This window comes from Spermophilus citellus (assembly GCF_964194105.1).
Source record: "Spermophilus citellus genome assembly, chromosome: 4".
Classification (NCBI taxonomy): Eukaryota; Metazoa; Chordata; class Mammalia; order Rodentia; family Sciuridae; genus Spermophilus; species Spermophilus citellus.
Window position 1 is genome coordinate 160,312,691 of NC_138185.1, and position 18,282 is coordinate 160,330,972.

General features: G+C 39.9%; 2 protein-coding genes across 4 annotated transcripts in view; one reads left to right on the forward strand and one right to left on the reverse strand.

Annotated features, from left to right (window-relative positions):
* FNTB (farnesyltransferase, CAAX box, subunit beta) overlaps nucleotides 1-18,282 on the forward strand; it is a 78,081-nt gene that overhangs the window by 52,024 nt on the left and 7,775 nt on the right. The window contains exons 7-9 of the mRNA XM_081289738.1: nucleotides 381-467; nucleotides 7,969-8,098; nucleotides 10,981-11,113. Of these exons, the coding sequence (XP_081145864.1) occupies nucleotides 381-467; nucleotides 7,969-8,098; nucleotides 10,981-11,113 (350 nt within the window). The remainder of the gene's footprint in view (nucleotides 1-380; nucleotides 468-7,968; nucleotides 8,099-10,980; nucleotides 11,114-18,282) is intronic.
* MAX (MYC associated factor X) overlaps nucleotides 1-18,282 on the reverse strand; it is a 70,568-nt gene that overhangs the window by 3,564 nt on the left and 48,722 nt on the right. For 2 of the 3 annotated variants that reach the window (XM_081289742.1, XM_081289739.1), the window contains one exon: nucleotides 15,620-15,689. The exons of the other annotated variant lie outside the window; for it this stretch is intronic. In XM_081289742.1, the coding sequence (XP_081145868.1) occupies nucleotides 15,620-15,689 (70 nt within the window). The remainder of the gene's footprint in view (nucleotides 1-15,619; nucleotides 15,690-18,282) is intronic. 3 annotated transcript variants of the gene reach the window in all.

The window sequence follows — 18,282 nt, forward strand, 5'->3', positions numbered from 1 at the left end:
AATGAACAGCAAATCAGAAGCACCTGAAAGATAACTCAGGGTGGAACCATTGTAGGTCTCTGAAAGAAATGCTAAGTCCACTTTGGACACGAATTGATATGGCTGTTATTTCCTCTAATGTAGATTTAGCCATGTGGAGGTAGGGAGAACAGAATGTCACGTTCTTTCACTGAAGCCATGCCGTGAGCAACTCTATCCAAATAGAATGTCACACCTCTCAGTTGGAGACCCAGGAAGACTGACCGTGGGCCAGGAATGAGGACAGGAGGTGATTACAGCTTACTAGGTGAAGCAAGCAGTCCACCCAAGAAGTTCACTTAGTCTTATTTAGGCTCTTCCTTAACACGTAACATGTTTCCCCTCTGCTTCTGTCTTTCCAGAAGTGCGTACTGTGCCGCCTCAGTGGCCTCTCTGACCAACATCATCACTCCAGACCTTTTTGAGGGCACTGCTGAATGGATAGCAAGGTGAGAGCAGCCAGGATATTCCCTGGCCTCTTAGAGGGCAGGTCAAGACTTTACTTCAGAAAAATGAAGAACATAAAAAAGGCCTGGAAGGGAATATAAAATTACAAGAGAGATATTGGTTTGTATGATTGTGCATTTCAAAAATACTTAACACTGTTTCTTTTTTCCAGACATTCACTAATTATAGTTTAGATTGGCTAAAGGGAAAATCTTTTCTAAGTAGTATTGGTGGGAATCTAAATTGATTTAAGTAGTTTGGAGAGCAATATCTCAAAATGGCCCTGCGTATGACCCAGGAGTTCCACTTCCACCAAAACTCTCAGGCACATGAGTGAAACAGAGTAGAGACAAGGTCTTGTTTTATAAGAACAAAAGGCTAGAACCAGGTTTGATGTCCTTAAGCACAAGTTGAATAAGTTACGGGTTAGCCACATTGGAATATAACATAGTAACCAAAATGAGTGAACCAGAGTAACGTGTCAGTGTGGATAAATCTCAAAAACAGTGTTGAGTTTTTAAAAAATGGATGTTAAAGAAAAGCTACAAGGGTAGGGATGTAGCTCAGTGGTAAAGCAAGCACTTGCTTAGCAAGTACAAGGCCCTGGGTTTCATCCCCAGCACTGCACAAAAATCACGAAACTCCTACAGATCAGCATATGTTCTTAAAATTTGAAAACATGCAAAACTAATCTCTATTATTTATGGGAAAAGTCATTTGTAGTAATAATATAAAAACATGCATGGAGGGCAGGGTTGTGGCTCAGTGGTAAAGCGCTCACCTAGCATGTGCAAGCCCCTGGGTTTGATCCTCAGCACCACATAAAAATAAATAAAACAAAGGTATTGTGTCCAACTACTTCTAAATAATAAATATATTTTTTTAAAGAGAGAGGGGAGAGAGAGAGAGAGAGAGAGAGAGAGAGAGAATTTTTAATATTTATTTTTTAGTTCTCGGTGGACACAACATCTTTGTTGGTATGTGGTGCTGAGGATCGAACCCGGGCCGCACGCATGCCAGTCCAGCGCGCTACCGCTTGAGCCACATCCCCAGCCCCTAAATAATAAATATTAAAAAAAAAAAAAAAAAAAAACGTGCATGGAGGCTGGAGTAGTAGCTCAGTGGTAGAGCGCTTGCCTTAGGTACTGGGTTTGATTCTAAGCACTGCTAGAATGAATGAATGAATGAATGAATGAATGAATGAATGAATGAATAAACAAACAAACAAAATAAAGATCCATCAACAAGTAAAAAAAACCCAACACATGGGAAAGATAAACACCAGGCTAGCAAAGGAAAAGAGGGACATCTACACCAGTATCAATGGTATTGGCCGTGGTTCTTTTCTTAAAAATAAATAAACAAATAATAAATGCTTGGGCTGGGGATGTGGCTCAAGCGGTAGCGCGCTCGCCTGGCGTTCCATCCTCAGCACCACATACAAACGAAGATGTTGTGTCCGCTGAAAACTAAAGAAAAATAAATGTTGAAATTCTCTCTCTCTCTCTCTCTCTCTCTCTCTCTCTCTTTTTCTCCCTCTCTCCCTCTCTTTAAAAAATTATTATTATTATTTTTTAAAGTGTCCATGACTATATCTAAGTTAGGTATTACATACCTGTGCATTCTCTATACTTTTCTGTATTCTTCAGTTGTTTCATAATTTTTAAAAAAGGCATGATGGATACATATGTACTGTTATGGAATGATAGCTAAGCTTATTTTCTTAATTAAATGTTCATCAAAATAGTAGTTATTATAATGTAAATATAACTCACAGTAAAATCAGATATACTATGATCATATTTATTTTTTTGTATAACTTCCATTTTCCTGAAATTAATATATATCTCATGAATGTGTATATCATGAATTCATCTCCAAATTTCTGCTAGAGCTATAAAGTTATTCTCCATACAGTCATACACCTCAGGTAACCTATTTTGGGTGTGTGTACATGTATGTGTTTGTGTGTGTGTGTTCTGGGTCATCCCTCCTGCAGCCCTCTGCCTTCCTGCTTCAGGCTGGACAGATTGCTCTCAGCTTGCTGCACAGTGAGCATCCAGAAGCTTCCTTTCAGCATGAAATCCTCTTCACATCTCTGCTTTGTTGAAGCCCTTATCTTTCAGAGGCTTTTTTTGTTTTTTGGATTTCTTTCTTTTTTTTTTTTTTTTTTGGTTTACTTAACTAATTTGAATGAAGCACATATGCCAAACATGGGTACTTGGAAGATATATTTTTAGAACTTGCATATGTCTTTATTTTACTCTCAGACCTCCTTGATAAAGTTTATTTGGTTAGAGAGATCTAAGTTGGCATTGGTATAAACTATATTCCTTCTGAATTTGTAAGCATTGCTCCATTATCTTCTGGCTTCCAATGTTGTCATTAATTAATTATCTGTCAATAAGACAGATAACTTTATTTATTTATTTATTTATTTAAAGACAGAGAGAGAGAGAGAATTTTAATATTTATTTTTTTTTTAGTTTTCGGTGGACACGACATCTTTGTTTGTATGTGGTGCTGAGGATCGAACCCGGGCCGCACGCATGCCAGGCGAGCGCGCTACGGCTTGAGCCACACCCCAGCCCGACAGATAACTTTAATAACCAACATTTCTTGAGGATTTTGTAGTACTCTATAGTAAGCTGGCTGTAGTTCAGAGAATGAGAATAGGCACTTCTGGGGTTTTATATTTTCTGTTTATCAATGGGGATTACCTTTTTTTTTCTTTATGCATATATTTTTTTCTTTACTGTGGCAAATATATAATTATATCTGTGTTAAAATCCTTGTCTGGTCATTTCAACATGTGGATATCTTGGAGTTAGCTCATTACATTTTCCCAACTCTTCTAGGTTAAATAGACTTGGGATTATATCCTGAACATGGTAATTATATTGTAGGTGGATTCTGTTTGATTGTTAATCACTCTGAAGGATATTGGTGTTTTTGTTCTAGCAGATAGTCAAATTGGTTAGACACAAACTGCAAACCAGGATCCTATGGTGGTTAATGGCTCAGATCTGTCCAAAGCTGTTTTCAGTCTGTCTAATGCAGTATGATTCAGGGGTTGGATAGAAACTTGAACTAAGTTAAAAGGTGAAATCTGGGCTTTCCATTCCTCTTTCTAGAACTTTCCTTACTTTCTGGGAGCCTGTCTCTTCCTGCCAGAAAGATGGTTAGCTTTTTTTCCTTTTCTTTCTTTCTTTTTTTTTTTTTTTTTTTTGTACTAGGGATTAAACTCAGGGGCACTTGACCACTGAGCTGCATCCCCAGCCCTATTTTGTATTTTATTTAGAGACTGGCTCTCACTGAGTTGCTTAGCACCTTGCCATTGCTGAGGCTGGCAATGAACTCTCGATCCTCCTGCCTCATACTCCCAAGCTGCTGGGATTATAGGCATGTGCCACCACACCCAGCAAGATGGTTGGCTTTCTATAAGAGTTTTAGCTGCATCCCTGAGCTGTGGCCTGACTTGCTGCTGCTACCTCTGGACTGTTACAGCCATCCTCAGGGCAAACCAGAGGATAAAGATCGTGGTGGGAGAGAGGGCTTGGCTCTGCTATTGTCTGCTCCAAGTTTCAAATCCCCACCAAACTCTGCACACCTGTTCAGTCAGCTGGGCCCTTGGAAAGCTGTGCTTTGTGTTTTGTGCAGGGCGTGTCCTGCTGTCTTTCAGGAGGGTGGATTGTCAGGCTCTTCTTGGATGTGGAAATCTGACTGACTGGGCTGAATCCTAGTTTTGTCAGTTATTACTGACTGTCTGCCTTAGGTTAGTTAACTTCTTCATGTTATAGTTTCTTTATATGTCAGATGGTGGGATATTGAATTTTATATAAAGCTGGAATACAAAATAATCAAGTGGATTTAACCTTGGTGGTCACCTCTGGGCCATGCTACTGCCAGAGCCATTTTGATGCCCGCTGTGGGCTTTTATTTTTCTTCTCTTTTTTCTCCTTTCCCATCCCACCTGCCCTCCTAGAGACTTTGGGGAGTCTTTATTCTAGCTCGTTAGAGACTTCATGGTGATGAAACTTGATGGGAATCTGTTTTCACTCATTGTACTGGGCACTCAGCAGGCCTTGTAGATTAGGAAGCATTCATACTTAAGTACAAGAAGCTTCATTATAGTATTTCTTTGATAATTTGTTCTCCATTTTCTCTGTTTGTTCCTTTTTATAACATCTAATCAATAGGATTGACTTAATTTAAAAAAAATTTTTTTGCCTATTTTTCATTCCTTAATCTGTTTTCTGGAACTTTCTGAAAGATTCCCTTAGTATTCCTCTCTCATTATTCTGTTTACTATTTATTTCTGTAATCTTATTTTTTAATTTTCCAAAGCTCAGTTCTCTTGTTCTGTTTAGGGATTTTTTTTTATCGTTTGCAATGTTCTTCATATCATACTTTTTTTTTTCCCCAGTACTGGGAATTGAACCCTGGGGTGCTCTACTGCTGAGCTAATGCCCTAGCCCTTTTTATTTTAAGACAGGGTCTTGCTAAGTTGCTGAGAGCCTTGCTAAGTTGCTAAGGCTGGCCTTGAACTCTAGATCCTCCTGCCTCAGCTTCTCAAGTTGTCGAAATTACAGGCCTGTGCCACTGCATCTGGCTTCTCTCTTTTTCATATCAGAGACTAAATAGATGTTTGGTACTCAGCAGCTCTCTGTATTTAAGAATCCAGTATCCACAAACTACTGGGGGGCTACATGTATAAGCATAGACTAATTCCCCAGCCATTTGTTGAGGGAATTCTCATATAAACATATCTATAAGATTTTTTTCTTAAGCTTGTCAGTTTCCCTAGAGAGGGACCTTCCAGATTCCTACTTGTGACATGAAAGTGGCCGTCAACTTTGTGGATTACTTGGAGGGAAAGGAGGTGAGTGGTGGGGCTCAGAGCTAGACCCTCGCCTAATCCCCTGTTAGTATGGTGCCTCCCTCCAGCTCTCTTCTCTGTTGGAAATCCTAGAATTCAGGTCCCCTGGAACAAACTCTAAAACCTCCCATCTTCTAGGTTTGAAGGGACCTCAAGATCTAAGTGATTCTTTTTTTTTTTTAATTCTTTTTTTTTAATATTTATTTTTTAGTTGGATACAATATCTTTATTTATTTTTATGTGGTGCTGAGGATCAAATCCAGGGCCTTGCATATGCTAGGCGAGCGCTTTACCGCTGAGCCACAACCCCAGCCTGATCTAAGTGATTCTTAATATAAATTTGCAACCAATCAACTTGGCTCAAACACATCTTACTCTTAGAGGTGATCAAAATTACCTCTGTCTTCCCCATTACCACCCCTACCCTCACTCTGACTAGGGAAGGTTTCCCTATTTGGCTAAGTTAGTTACTCTTATTCCTGTTCTAGTTTTCAGGATTTTTGTTATTGCCTGCCTGCGTTCATACCCTCTCCTATTCTCTTTATCCTTGTGTTTTGTCCCTGTTTAAATTCCTTTACTTTGATTTTACTGAGCTCTTATATTCAACCCATTATGTTTAGCTTGAAGACACACCCATAGAATTGTACCAAGGAGAAAAGCAAGGTGCAGAACAGCACATATTCTATAATCCCATCTGTATAAACACAAGGGAGGAAAAGTGGAGCATGTATTTGTAGTGTGTGTATGTGTCCATCTGTCTGTCTGTCTGTGGAGAAATAGAGGCTCAGGTTCAGGAAGTAGGAGGCCAGACTGGGCAGGAGACCTTTTCATTATTTATTCTCTCATACTTTTAAAAGTTTGAGCTTTTTAAATAAGTATTACCTTTTCAGTTAAAGCCTAGTTAAGTAAAAGAAAAATTTTGAGATCCCTTGCATATTCTTTCAACCTTGAACTCTTTTTCTATTCCAAGTAGCCAGCTGTAATGGAAAGAAAACTTACGGGGTGGATGTTGGGATGGCAATAGAGGACGGGGAACAGAGGAAGCCGAGGGATCCATCCAGGGCATGGAGTTGGTTTTTAGATTCTAATCTGATTCCCTCCGCCTGGGTCCTCTCTATAGAAAGCCTGTGGATTCCAAGATGTCAGGCCTCTAGGGAGAGGAACCTGGAAGACAGGAAAGCATTACTGCTTCCTTTTTCTCCTGCCTGGAAGTTCTGTCAGCTCTTGGATTAAGGCCCACTTTCTTATGCAGCCATGCTACAGCAGTCTGTGAGGTAATACCGATAGGGAGGGTGACTCTTGGTAAATACCTAGAGATTCTTTTCTTTTTTTTTTTTAAATAAATATTTATTTAGTTGTAGATGAACACACAGTATCTTTATTTATTTTCATGTGGTGCTGAGGATTGAACCCAGTGCCTTACATATGCAAGGCAAGCGCTCTACCACTGAACTATAGCCCCAGCCCTACCTAGAGATTCTTGAAAATAAAGTTCTAAAGTGTCATATGAAAATGTACTTAAAATAAAATGTTTTCGCTTCACAGATAAAACATGTTTATTATAGGTGAGCAAAAAGAAGAAGGTTTTTTTGGTGTATGTGTATGTGTGCTGGGATCAAACCCAGGGCTTTTTGCATGCTTGGCAAATGCCCTACCCCTGAGCCATATCCCTAGACCAAAAAAAAAGAAACTTTGAATTACTTGTTATCCACCACCAAGAGATAACTACTTTTTAGGGTGTATACTCTTCCAGAATTCTAAAAATGAAATTCTATTCTTCATTGTCATCTTATAATATCTTTCATATAATAAATGGAACATTTAAAAATATTCTGTAGTGTCATTTTAAATGACTATCGAATTTCTGTTGTATAGATACATCATAATTTATATAACTAGTCCATGATTTTTGGACTTTTAAGTTGTGCCCATCATATTGCTTTTTATAAATGAGAATATGACTGATTTCAGTCCGGTCTTTGGATACTTTCTTACTTATTTTGTTGGATTAAATCCTAGAAATGACCCTGTATGGCTGGGCCAAAGATTATGTATGTTTTTATGTCTAGAAAATATACCCATAATATATAGTCTAATGCCAAATAATAACTGTAATAACAAATGGATAATATGAATATATAGGAAATTATAATTTTTATAAATAAAATTTAGTTTTGAAGATACGTATGTTAATTATAGAAATTTTTTGAAAATAGAAAAAATTTTAAAAAATTATCACCTTTGTACTAAAATAACCAGAATCAGCATTTATTTTTCAATTTCATTTTAACTTTATGATTATCATGCTACATATAGGATTTTATACCTTTTTTCCCAAAGAGAAATAATCTGAGATACTATTTTTCTTATACAACAGCCTATTTCTAATTATCAGGTGTTTTGGGGGGTTTCTTGGTTGTTTTGATGTTGGTGGTATTGTTTTTGGAAAAGGCATCTCCAGAAATTAGTAAGTCAGCATCTTTCCATTCATGGTGGTGGCAGCTTATGGCTTATGTCTTGGTTTGAGCAGTGTCATTCTCTGCCATCTGGAATGTGGAGGGTGGGGGGACACTTATGCACATCCACCCACTAACCACTCATCTGCTTTTCCAACCTCTCCTTAGGTGTCAGAACTGGGAAGGTGGCATTGGCGGGGTCCCGGGGATGGAAGCCCACGGTGGCTATACTTTCTGTGGCCTGGCCGCGCTGGTAATCCTCAAGAAAGAACGCACCTTGAACTTGAAGAGCTTATTAGTAAGTGTTAAGCCATCTTCTCCTTAGGCTTCAGGTCCTAGCAATGTGACTGCTCCTAGACGTCTGGGAAGTCTTGGCTATGGAAGGACTAAGGGTTCTAGCCCTGAGCTCACAACTTCAGGTCCTGTGGTGAAGCTTTCAGTGGAGCTCTTCTCTCGGCACATCTGAGACAACTGACAGGGAGTAACTGCTCTTAGTCTGGGCTCCCTTTTCCCCACCTTTCTCTCTGCTTTCGGTTTCCTACATACGGTGCTAGGCCAACTCTGGGTTTTCTGAGCACTGCAGACATGTGGAATAAGCCAGAGTACCTTCCTCAAACTTGCAAGAAAAGTATAGCTTTTGCCTCTTATTAGAGATTACCATGTGCCTTAGAAAAAAAATGTCCTAAGAGAAAAAAAGACAAAATGAGCTTTGAAACATTTTGAAGCTAAGCTTTTATTACCTATGTAAACATTTAATACCTGCATTTAAATGAGTTCTTTAGGCAGAGCTGGACAATTTCCTTGAGCATAAGGCCCAAGAACATACATCTGGACTCCAAGCTCCTGACTAATATGCAGAAAGACTGGAAAACAGTCAGCTTCAGGGAGTCTCTAGGTTGTGTGAAGTGTTCAGTGGAAACCTAGTGCACTAACATACCCATGTTCTCACAACTGCCAAGGAGCTTGTTTTCCCTCTTGTCTTTTTGGGTGCATGCACTCCCCTTAACATGACCTTAAAGCAGAACAGCTGCAACTGACATCTCCCTTTGTGGGACCTATCATGACCTTCCTATACAATCAGTGTTAAATTCTGTAGTGAAATAATCAACAGTGTTTTGCCCTCATTCTCAGGAATTCCCATCTCCCACAGCATACTCTTCTTTGGAAAGTTCTAGACGGGGCTGGGGTTGTGGCTCAGTGGTAGAGCACTTGCCTAGCATGAGTGAGGCCCTGGGTTCGATCCTCAGCACCACATAAAAATAAATAAATAAAATAAAGGTATTTAAAAAAAGAAAAGAAAGTTCTAGACATCTTGAAGATTTTCTAAAAAAGCCAGCATCGTGCACAGGACTTGGAATTTATGACACATTTTAAAATCTGATCACCAATAAGGGATGAAACATAAAAGTTTCATATCCCAGGCAGGGTAAGGAATATGATTAGTGAATGACCAAGTTGAAATGACAATATTCTAGATTTAAACCCTGCCTCTACTATTTCCTGGGTAAGTGACCTTGGACAAATTGTCTAATCTATTTAGCTTCTTTTTTTCCCTCCCCTTCTGAAAGGGAGAAATAATAATCCTTATTCTTTGAAGATTAAAGGAGAGAACAAATGTAAACAGTTGGCACATAGTAGGTGCCCCATAAATGTTAATATCCATCTTACTTCCTTTCCTTTATTTGCTTTGGAAGAACTAGGACTGGTACCTGAAAGGTTTTATGAATCCATGTACCCAAGTGGAATACAGTCAACCCATGGGCTGGAAAAAAATCAGTCTGGTTTGTAAACAATTAAGCTGTGGGGTATGTAAAAATGGAGAATGGGCCGGGCATGGTGGTGCATGCCTGTAATCCCAGCAGCTAGGGAGGTTGAGGCAGGAGGATGGCGAGTTCAAAGCTAGCCTCAGCAAAAACGAGGCACTAAGCAACTCAGTAAGAGCCTGTCTCTAGATGAAATACACAATAGGGATGGGGATGTGGCTCAGTGGTTGAGTGCCCCTGAGTTCAATCCCCGGTACCAAAAAAAAAAAATGGAGAATGGACTCCTTGCGTGGTGCCTGCTTTCTCTCCTCTTGAGTAGCACTTAGCCTACTCTCATTAAATGGCATTGTCCCTAAAGCATTGGTTCATTTAAGATGGCCTGGGGATGTCCCTACCTGAACCCGCAGCGCAGCTTTTTGTCTTTAAAAATTTGGGATTGTAGCTCTCTGTAGGCAAGTGTTACTATGAACAAGGATAAAATCTAAACTCTAAGTACTGAGAAAGAGCTCTATGCCTTCTCCAGAGCCCCTCCTATCTGCTTTCAGGAACTCAAATCTAGGAAGACTTCAGGTAAAAGGGATGACCCCCACTCTAGACCTTCCAGTTTACCAAGGCACCCTGTGGCCCATAGCTGGTGGCTGGACCTACCTTGAGTGCTAGGGAGGAAAGGAAATGTCCTGTCTGCTCAGCCAGTTGATTTTCTCATTCTCTATGAGCCACACCCATTGCTGTCCTGATCTTAGTGTTCAAGTGTGTTTAGAAAACTTGGAGATAAGAGAGAATAGCCGTATCATGTGTTACCACTAACTGACATCCAGTGTCAATCTGCAGCATTGGAGTATTAAGATTTTCTTACATCAGCCAACCAGATTGGAGCATGGGAGGTTAGACTGGGCAGTCATCATTTGATAATGAAGACAGATGTCTTTTGCTTCCAGTCTGGATGGTAACTTGCTAAAAGACTTGGGTGAATGTCCTTAGGTCCAAGAAAAGGCAGGGACAGTTTGAGATCCTCTAATGAAATGTAACACAGAATTCCATTTGCCCACTTTGAATGAACTTCCCTAAGCAGAGAAGTGATGAGAGCAGGCCTCCTGGTCTTGCCTTAGATTTCCTATCTCCTTGGAAACCAATGTGGCCTCTTTATTCTCCCAGCATCAGTGCCATTTTGGAATCCAGAGAAGATGGTTGTCTATTGGCACTAAGCAGAGGTCAGTGCTGATTGCCTGGAAAGGTTTAAATGGCGGTGGCAGTGAGGAAAAGGAAGGGAAGAAAGCCAGAGCCCCCAAACTTGAGAGTCAAGAAACCACATGCTGGGAAGCCCGTCTTCTCAACATTGGCCCCTGGAGATCCTGTCTTGGTGGATTTTGTGTCTCTTTTGACTTATCGCTGCCCTTCTCATCCATCTCATTCTCAGCAATGGGTGACAAGCCGGCAGATGCGATTTGAAGGTGGATTTCAGGGCCGCTGCAACAAGCTGGTGGATGGCTGCTACTCCTTCTGGCAGGCCGGGCTCCTACCCCTACTCCACCGCGCCCTGCATGCGCAAGGTGAGCCCAGGTGCCGATAGGTGGGGCTGGATATTTTCCTTTGCACTAACCAAGTCAGGAAGCCAGAGCGCTTATTTGGGGGGTTGGAATGAACTTTCCTGGATTTTGGGTGCATGGTGAGGAACCTCCTGCCCTGGGGCATGGGGGTGCTGAATAGGATTTAATTCCAGTGGTTTGATATCATTCTCTGGCAGAGGCAGGATGGGCTCACTTTGAGCTGCTGTGAGGGGCCAGTGCTATGCTGTTATCAGCAGGAAACAGCCCACTCCTGCCCCAGGGTGACTGCCACCTCAGCTGAGTGTGAAACTGCAGCTTCCAACACAGCTGCATTTGGTCCTGTCAAAGCATACAGACTCACACTGTGCATGTGGCCACAGCAGTGACAGGAAGGACAGCTGGACGAAGGGGTAAGATCCAGAACCCGTGGGGGAAAGACCTGCCATGTGTGGCTAACTGCACAGTTGTCGCCTTGGGAAATGTTTTATTTAGAATCCATTGAGCCATCCTAAATGTGAGCTTGTTCCACACGCACCATTGGAGTGGCGAAATCTGCATTCCTTTCTGTAGGGTCTCAAATGGAGATGATGTGAAACCAATGTAGATAGAAAGCAGAAACTCTAGGAACATTCCGTCCTCTTCTCTTGAAACTTCAAGCAGTCTGCTGCCTCCTGTATCCTCTGGCTCATTTACTTTCTGAGAGAACAGGGTGTCTCTTGAGTATGCCAGAGGGAGAGGGGAAGTCATGGTCACCTTGCTGGGTGCTAATCTGTTCCTGCAGGGAGATCCCTGCACCCAGAGGGAAGCTTTTCTTTGGACTCAGTTGGGTAATTAATTGCTCAAGTGTAGAAGATGAGATTTTTTTCTTTTACCCTTCCTGTGCTTTTTTTTTTTCTTTTTTTCCTTTTTATTTGTCTATTTTGAACTCCATTCTTTAGTTTCTTATTTCATTGGAGTTGTGGTCACTTTTGAGACTTAATTAAAGTCAACAGAGTCCCAGTCCTGTCTTCCCAGCCTGGGGCCATTGGCTTTAAATCTCAGGGTATTAAGGCAAATAATTCCTCTTGACTGTAGAGCTTGCACAATCTCTGGCTTGATCTCTAGAAGGGATGTCAGGAATTCCCTCCGAGTCCAGGTTTCCAAAATAGAAATAACTTGGGTGTTGGTTATCTCTTTATTTGGAACTGGTGAGTCCAAGCACCTGGGCAAGTTATCAGTCTTTTACAGACCTATCCTTGGCAGTGATAAGATGTCATAAATCTGTAATGCCAGGGAAATCTACAGAGCTGTAACAGGCACTCCCTGCAGAAGCCTCCTTGGGGCTCTGGCTGGCACTATGTTCATTGAAGCTCAAGTTCTGGAGGATTTAGTCACATTAAAGATTTGCCTGTGGAAAAGGTTGTCTGGGAATCTTAATGCTTCCAGGTTGTTCCATAGCCTGGGAGAAGGCTCAAGGTAGGCCTATGATTCTTCCCTTCCTCAGAAACTGAGTTTCTGGGACTTGAAACCGACTGAAGTCTGGGATAAAGTGATATGTTTTGAGTAGTAGGCAAAGTTACACACTTTGGAGTCAAAAGGAGATGCCTTGTAGAAACATTCACTCTATTCTATGGTGATTATAGTAGGTTTCAAGCAGTATGTACATATTCTTAGTGAAGATCTGGCTCATAAAAATTTAATAGACTCTGGGATGTGAAATTACAATGATGTTTATTTTCTTTATTTTTTGGTTGCATTTCCTATTTTTTCTATAGTTGATAGGTATTTCTTGTGCACAGCAAAACAACAAAAACTGCTAGGTGTGGTAGCACACACCTGTAATCCCAGCTCCTCAGGAGGCTGAGGCAGGAGTATGGCAAGTTCAAGGACAGCTTGGACAACTTAGCAAGACCCTGCCTCAAATACAGATTTTTTTTAGGGCTAGGGAGATAGCATGAGGCCCTGGGTTCATTCCTTGGTACTGCAGCAACAATAACAAAAAACAGATGAAAACAACAAACATTATTCTAGAAAAGAAGGGAAATTCTATAAACAAAACAAGTAGGAGTCTGGGCATGGTGACACACGCCTATAATCCCAGCATCTTAGGAGGTTGAACCAGGAGGATTGCAGAGTTCAAAGTCAGCCTCAGTAACTTATAGAGGAACTAAGCAACTCAGCAAGACCGTGTCTTTAAGTAAAATATTAAAAAGGGTTAGAGGTGTTGCTCAGTGGTTAAGTGCCCCTGGGTTCACTCCTGGTACCAAACAAACAAAAACCCCAAAACAAATAAGTATTAGGATGAGAAAAATAATTGTGACAAATGATCAAGTGCTAATTTGAAAAATGTCATACACATCAATGAGCAACCCAATTGAAAATCAGTTAAAGGATCAGAACACATAGGCCCTAGGAAAGGAGACACTGTTATTACCCCTTTTTCTATTACAGCTGCTCTATTAGTAGCAGCTGAGATTTCTGAAGCACTTATCATATGCCAGAGCCTTACTGTTTCACTATGTGTTCTTATTTGATCCTCAGAACAGCCCTATGAAATAGATACTTTTGACATTCCCATTTTGCAGATGTGAAAATAAAGTACATGAGGTTAAGTTACTTGCTTAAAATAACCTGACTGCCACCTACAATGGTTCATCATCGTTGGTTGTGTGATTCCAGACTAGTTGGCTTGTAACATTGCAGATGGCCATGAATTCAACCAAAAGCTGTTTAGATCATTTTTTTAAAAGTATTAAGAGCTCCATTTATTTATTGAGTGCTACTTTACTTCTGGGATCAGTGATGGGCATTTATATACATGATCTCATTTAATTTATTTTTTTAACATTTTATTTATTTATTTTAAATTTTTATTATTGGTTGTTCAAAACATTACAAAGCTCTTGACATATCATATTTCATACATTTGATTCAAGTGGGTTATGAACTCCCATTTTTACCCCGTATACAGATTGCAGAATCACATCAGTTACACATCCACTGTTTTACATATTGCCATACTAGTGTCTGTTGTATTCTGTTGCCTTTCCTATCCTCTACTATCCCCCCTCCCCTCCCCTCCCCTCCCATCTTCTCTCTCTAACCCATCTACTGTAATTCATTTCTCCCCCTTGTTTTTTTTCCCTTTCCCCTCACTTCCTCTTATATGTAATTTTGTGTAACAATGAAGGTCTCCTTCTATTTCCATGCAATTTCCCTTCTCTCTCCCTTTCCCTCCCACCTCTCGTCCCTGTTTAATGTTAATCTTCTTCTCATGCTGTTCCTCCCTGTTCTGTTCTTAGTTGTTCTCCTTATATCAAAGAAGACATTTGGCATTTGTTTTTTAGGGATTGGCTAGCTTCACTTAGCATAATCTGCTCTAATGCCATCCATTTCCCGGCAAATTCCATGATTTTGTCATTTTTTAGTGCAGAGTAATACTCCATTGTGTATAAATGCCACATTTTTTAATCCATTCATCTATTGAAGGGCATCTAGGTTGGTTCCACAGTCTAGCTATTGTGAATTGTGCTGCTATGAACATTGATGTAGCAGTATCCCTATAGTACACTCTTTTAAGGTCTTTAGGGAATAGTCCGAGAAGGGGAATAGCTGGGTCAAATGGTGGTTCCATTCCCAGCTTTCCAAGGAATCTCCATACTGCTTTCCAAATTGGCCGCAAAAATGTTTAGATCATTTACAGTTAAAGAAATGCAGATCATATTGGCAGAGATTTAAAAATTTGATGACCTATATTGGGGACAGTGTGGAGAGACAGTCATATTTGTGCTGTTGAGTGGGGATGTAAATAATTGCATTAATTTTTGGAGGAAGTTTGGAGACATTTGTTTAAATTACAGGGGCATTTTATCCCTTTGATCCCAGCAAGTGGTCTGTCAGGAATTCACCTGCAGAGGTGTTAGCAAGGATATATATCGAAGTGGAGTTTTGCTAGCAAATTGGAAATGCCCATAAAAAGGTTAACAGTTGTGATTGCTCCAAATAGCAGCTGCATGTAGTGGTCCATACATTGGGCTGATATGGAGAGCTCAGCAGGATGCAACATAAAGTATAAAGAACATGGCTAGTGCACCCTCAGCTCTTCCTGGGAGCATATACAAAATTCTAACAGTGGGAGGTAGATTACTTTGTAAATTCTGTATGCTTCTATACTATACTTTTATAAATTTCTGCTTTTTTTTTTTTTTTTTTGCCATATGCATTGCTACTTGTATTTTTTGTGCTGGTGACCAAACTTAGTGTGTATGCTTGCTTCCACTGAGCTACAACCCCAGCCACAAATACTGTGGATTGAACTCAGGGCCTTGCAGTTACCTAACATAGCATGCATGAAGCTAGGCAATCCCCAGCACTGCAAAAACAAACAAAAAACTAGCTATGATTATACTATGATTAAATTGCTACCTAAAAAAAAAAAAGGCTTAAAGTGCAGCACAAGTCTATGCCATTCCCTAACTCAGAAAGTGACCATCAGGGCTGGGGATGTGGCTCAAGCAGTAGCGCGCTCACCTGGCATGCGTGTGGCCCGGGTTCGATCCTCAGCACCACATACCAACAAAGATGTTGTGTCTGCCAAGAACTAAAAAAAATATATATTAAAAAAAATTCTCTTTCTCTCTCTCTAAAAAAAAAAAAGTGACCATCAATATCCCACACTGATCACTTCTTTCCATCTGTCAAAGATAATATTTGAGAAGAATTATTATTAATAGCTTGAAAATATCCAATGATGACCAATGCAGAGCTGTTTTTGTGGAACAGTAAGAAATCAGCAGCCTGTAAGCTTCTACTGGATTGATGGCTGCTAACTTGGTATGTTCTTTGGGATGTACCCTAGGATATTTCTTGTCCACCTGTAAAACTGAGCTACATGTGACTGCATCTGTCAGTCTTGGTTTGGAAAGACTCAATTTCTTAGATAAAAGGAAGCTGAAATGCAAAATGATATTATAGTGGAAATCTAAAATTTAAGGACGAGGTATAAAGGATGTAAAAGGCTGATTCCATGCAGAGTTATCACCTTGTAATCATTATCTCCCTTCTTCTTGCCATGATTATGTGAGATTCAGTATCTCTGGAAGCTCCTTGTGGAGCTATGAACTTTAAGCTTTTAAACTTAATAATGTAGAAATCACTGAGACAAATAATAAACATAGCATTTTCTTTTTAGATTCCAATTTTAGCCATAAATTATCACTTGCCTTATAATAATAGTCTTTAATTTGTTGCAGGATATGAAATAAGGATATATTTTGTATAGAATGTTTAATGAAGTTAGTATAATATTTAAAATGAGTATGCTTTTTAAAGTAAAGCTTTGCCGGATGTGTGGCTCATGCCTGCAATCCCAGTGTTTGAGAGGCTGAGGCAGGAGGATTGAAAATTCAAAGTCAGCCTCAACAACGTAGTGAGGCCCTAAGCAACTCAGTGAGAGCCTGTCTTTAAATAAAATACAAAATAGGGCTGGGGACATGGCCCAGTGATTGAGAGCCCCTGAGTTCAATCCCCAGTACAAAATCTCCCCCACAAAAAGTTTATTTTTTATGGAAATAAGCATCCCGTATGGTTTACCCATTGGCAGGTTATAATTCAATGGTTATTAATGTTTGTAGAATCATCACAGTTTTAGAACACTTTCCACATCCCCCCCCCAAAAAAAAAACCCATACCCATTAAGTTTGCTTCTTTATAGAAGAAATCACAAAGAAAAAATAACAGTATAACAATGTACTGTATGTTTTAAACTTGCATAACCAAAACAAAAGAGCAAAAGGGGAGAAAGAGGTACAGTATATGTTACAGACAAAGGGCAAGTTTGATAAAAAGTTAGATTAATAAGATGGAATATTGGATTTTAGAAGACAAAGGATAAATAGACCCTCTCAAAAGGAAATGAAACTAGTAAAGTTATGGGAAAATTACACACTGATTAGTAATCAAGGCATGCTAATCAAATAAATGATCAGATACTATTCCTTTTTACCATTTTAATTGCTAAAACTTTTTTAAAAAAAATATTTACTTTTTAGTTGTAGCTGGACACAATACCTTCATTTTACCTATTCGTTTTTATGTGGTGCTGAGGATGGAGCCCAGGGTCTCGCACGTGCAAGGCAAGTGCTCTACCGCTGAGCCACAATCCTAGCCCAGAACTTTTTTTTTTTTTTTAAAGTGAGTAGTGCTGGAGGTAGTGCGTAAAATTTTAGATTTTTCTGGCAGCTATATAAGTTCTTAAAGCAATTTATTGGGATTTATTAAGAGCTTTAAAAATGTTTATCCCCTTTAATAGTTCTGCTCAGGGCAATGTATTTGAAGAAAATAATCCAACACATTGAGAATGTTCACAAAGATAGTAGTTTTTTTTTTTTATACTTACAAAGAACTGGGAAGCAACCTTGGAAGTGAGTAAAGGAAGACAGGAAGTCCCACCATATATGTATGTGAAGACTCAGCTGTGCTCATGACTGGGGAAAAAGAGGAAGGGAATTGAAGTAATGAGCGCACCAGTGAGCACAGGTCAGGGTGAGCCCTCCATGGGACACCCTGTGTGCCTTTCACGATGTGAGTGTCTCATTGGGCCTAATGCTTGTGTCAGGTGTTAAAGGAGAATAGCTTTTGTCACAACTCCAATGTCACGCAACCACTGCCCCTCATCACGTGCTCAACCTGGGAAATAGCAGTTGCTTCAAAGACCTTCCCCCTCTGTCTCCCTTTTTTTTTTTTTTTTAAGAGAGAGGGTCTGGTTATGTTGCCTTCACTGGCCCTGAACTCCTGGGCTTAAGCAATCCTCCTGCCCCAGCCTTCTGAGTAGCTGAGACTACAAATATGTGTCTCTTTTAAGAAAACAAAAAAATTGGGTCAGGGGTGTAGCTCACTGGCAATGCTTGCCTGGCATGTGCAAGGTCCTGGGTTTGATCCCCTGTATCACACACACAAAGAGAAAGAGAGAGAAGAAATCAAAAATTGAATTGTTATTTTCTGTTTGAATTATTTTATAATTAAATATTTTGCTTACATAGGCACTATATACCATATTTACTGTGAACTTTATAAATAGAACTTTATATGCCCATATCCATGGGACTTTTTGGCTCTCTTTCTTTAATGACTCAGTTACCTTATACATTCACTTAATGAGATACTGCATGGCTATTCATAATGATGGTTATGAA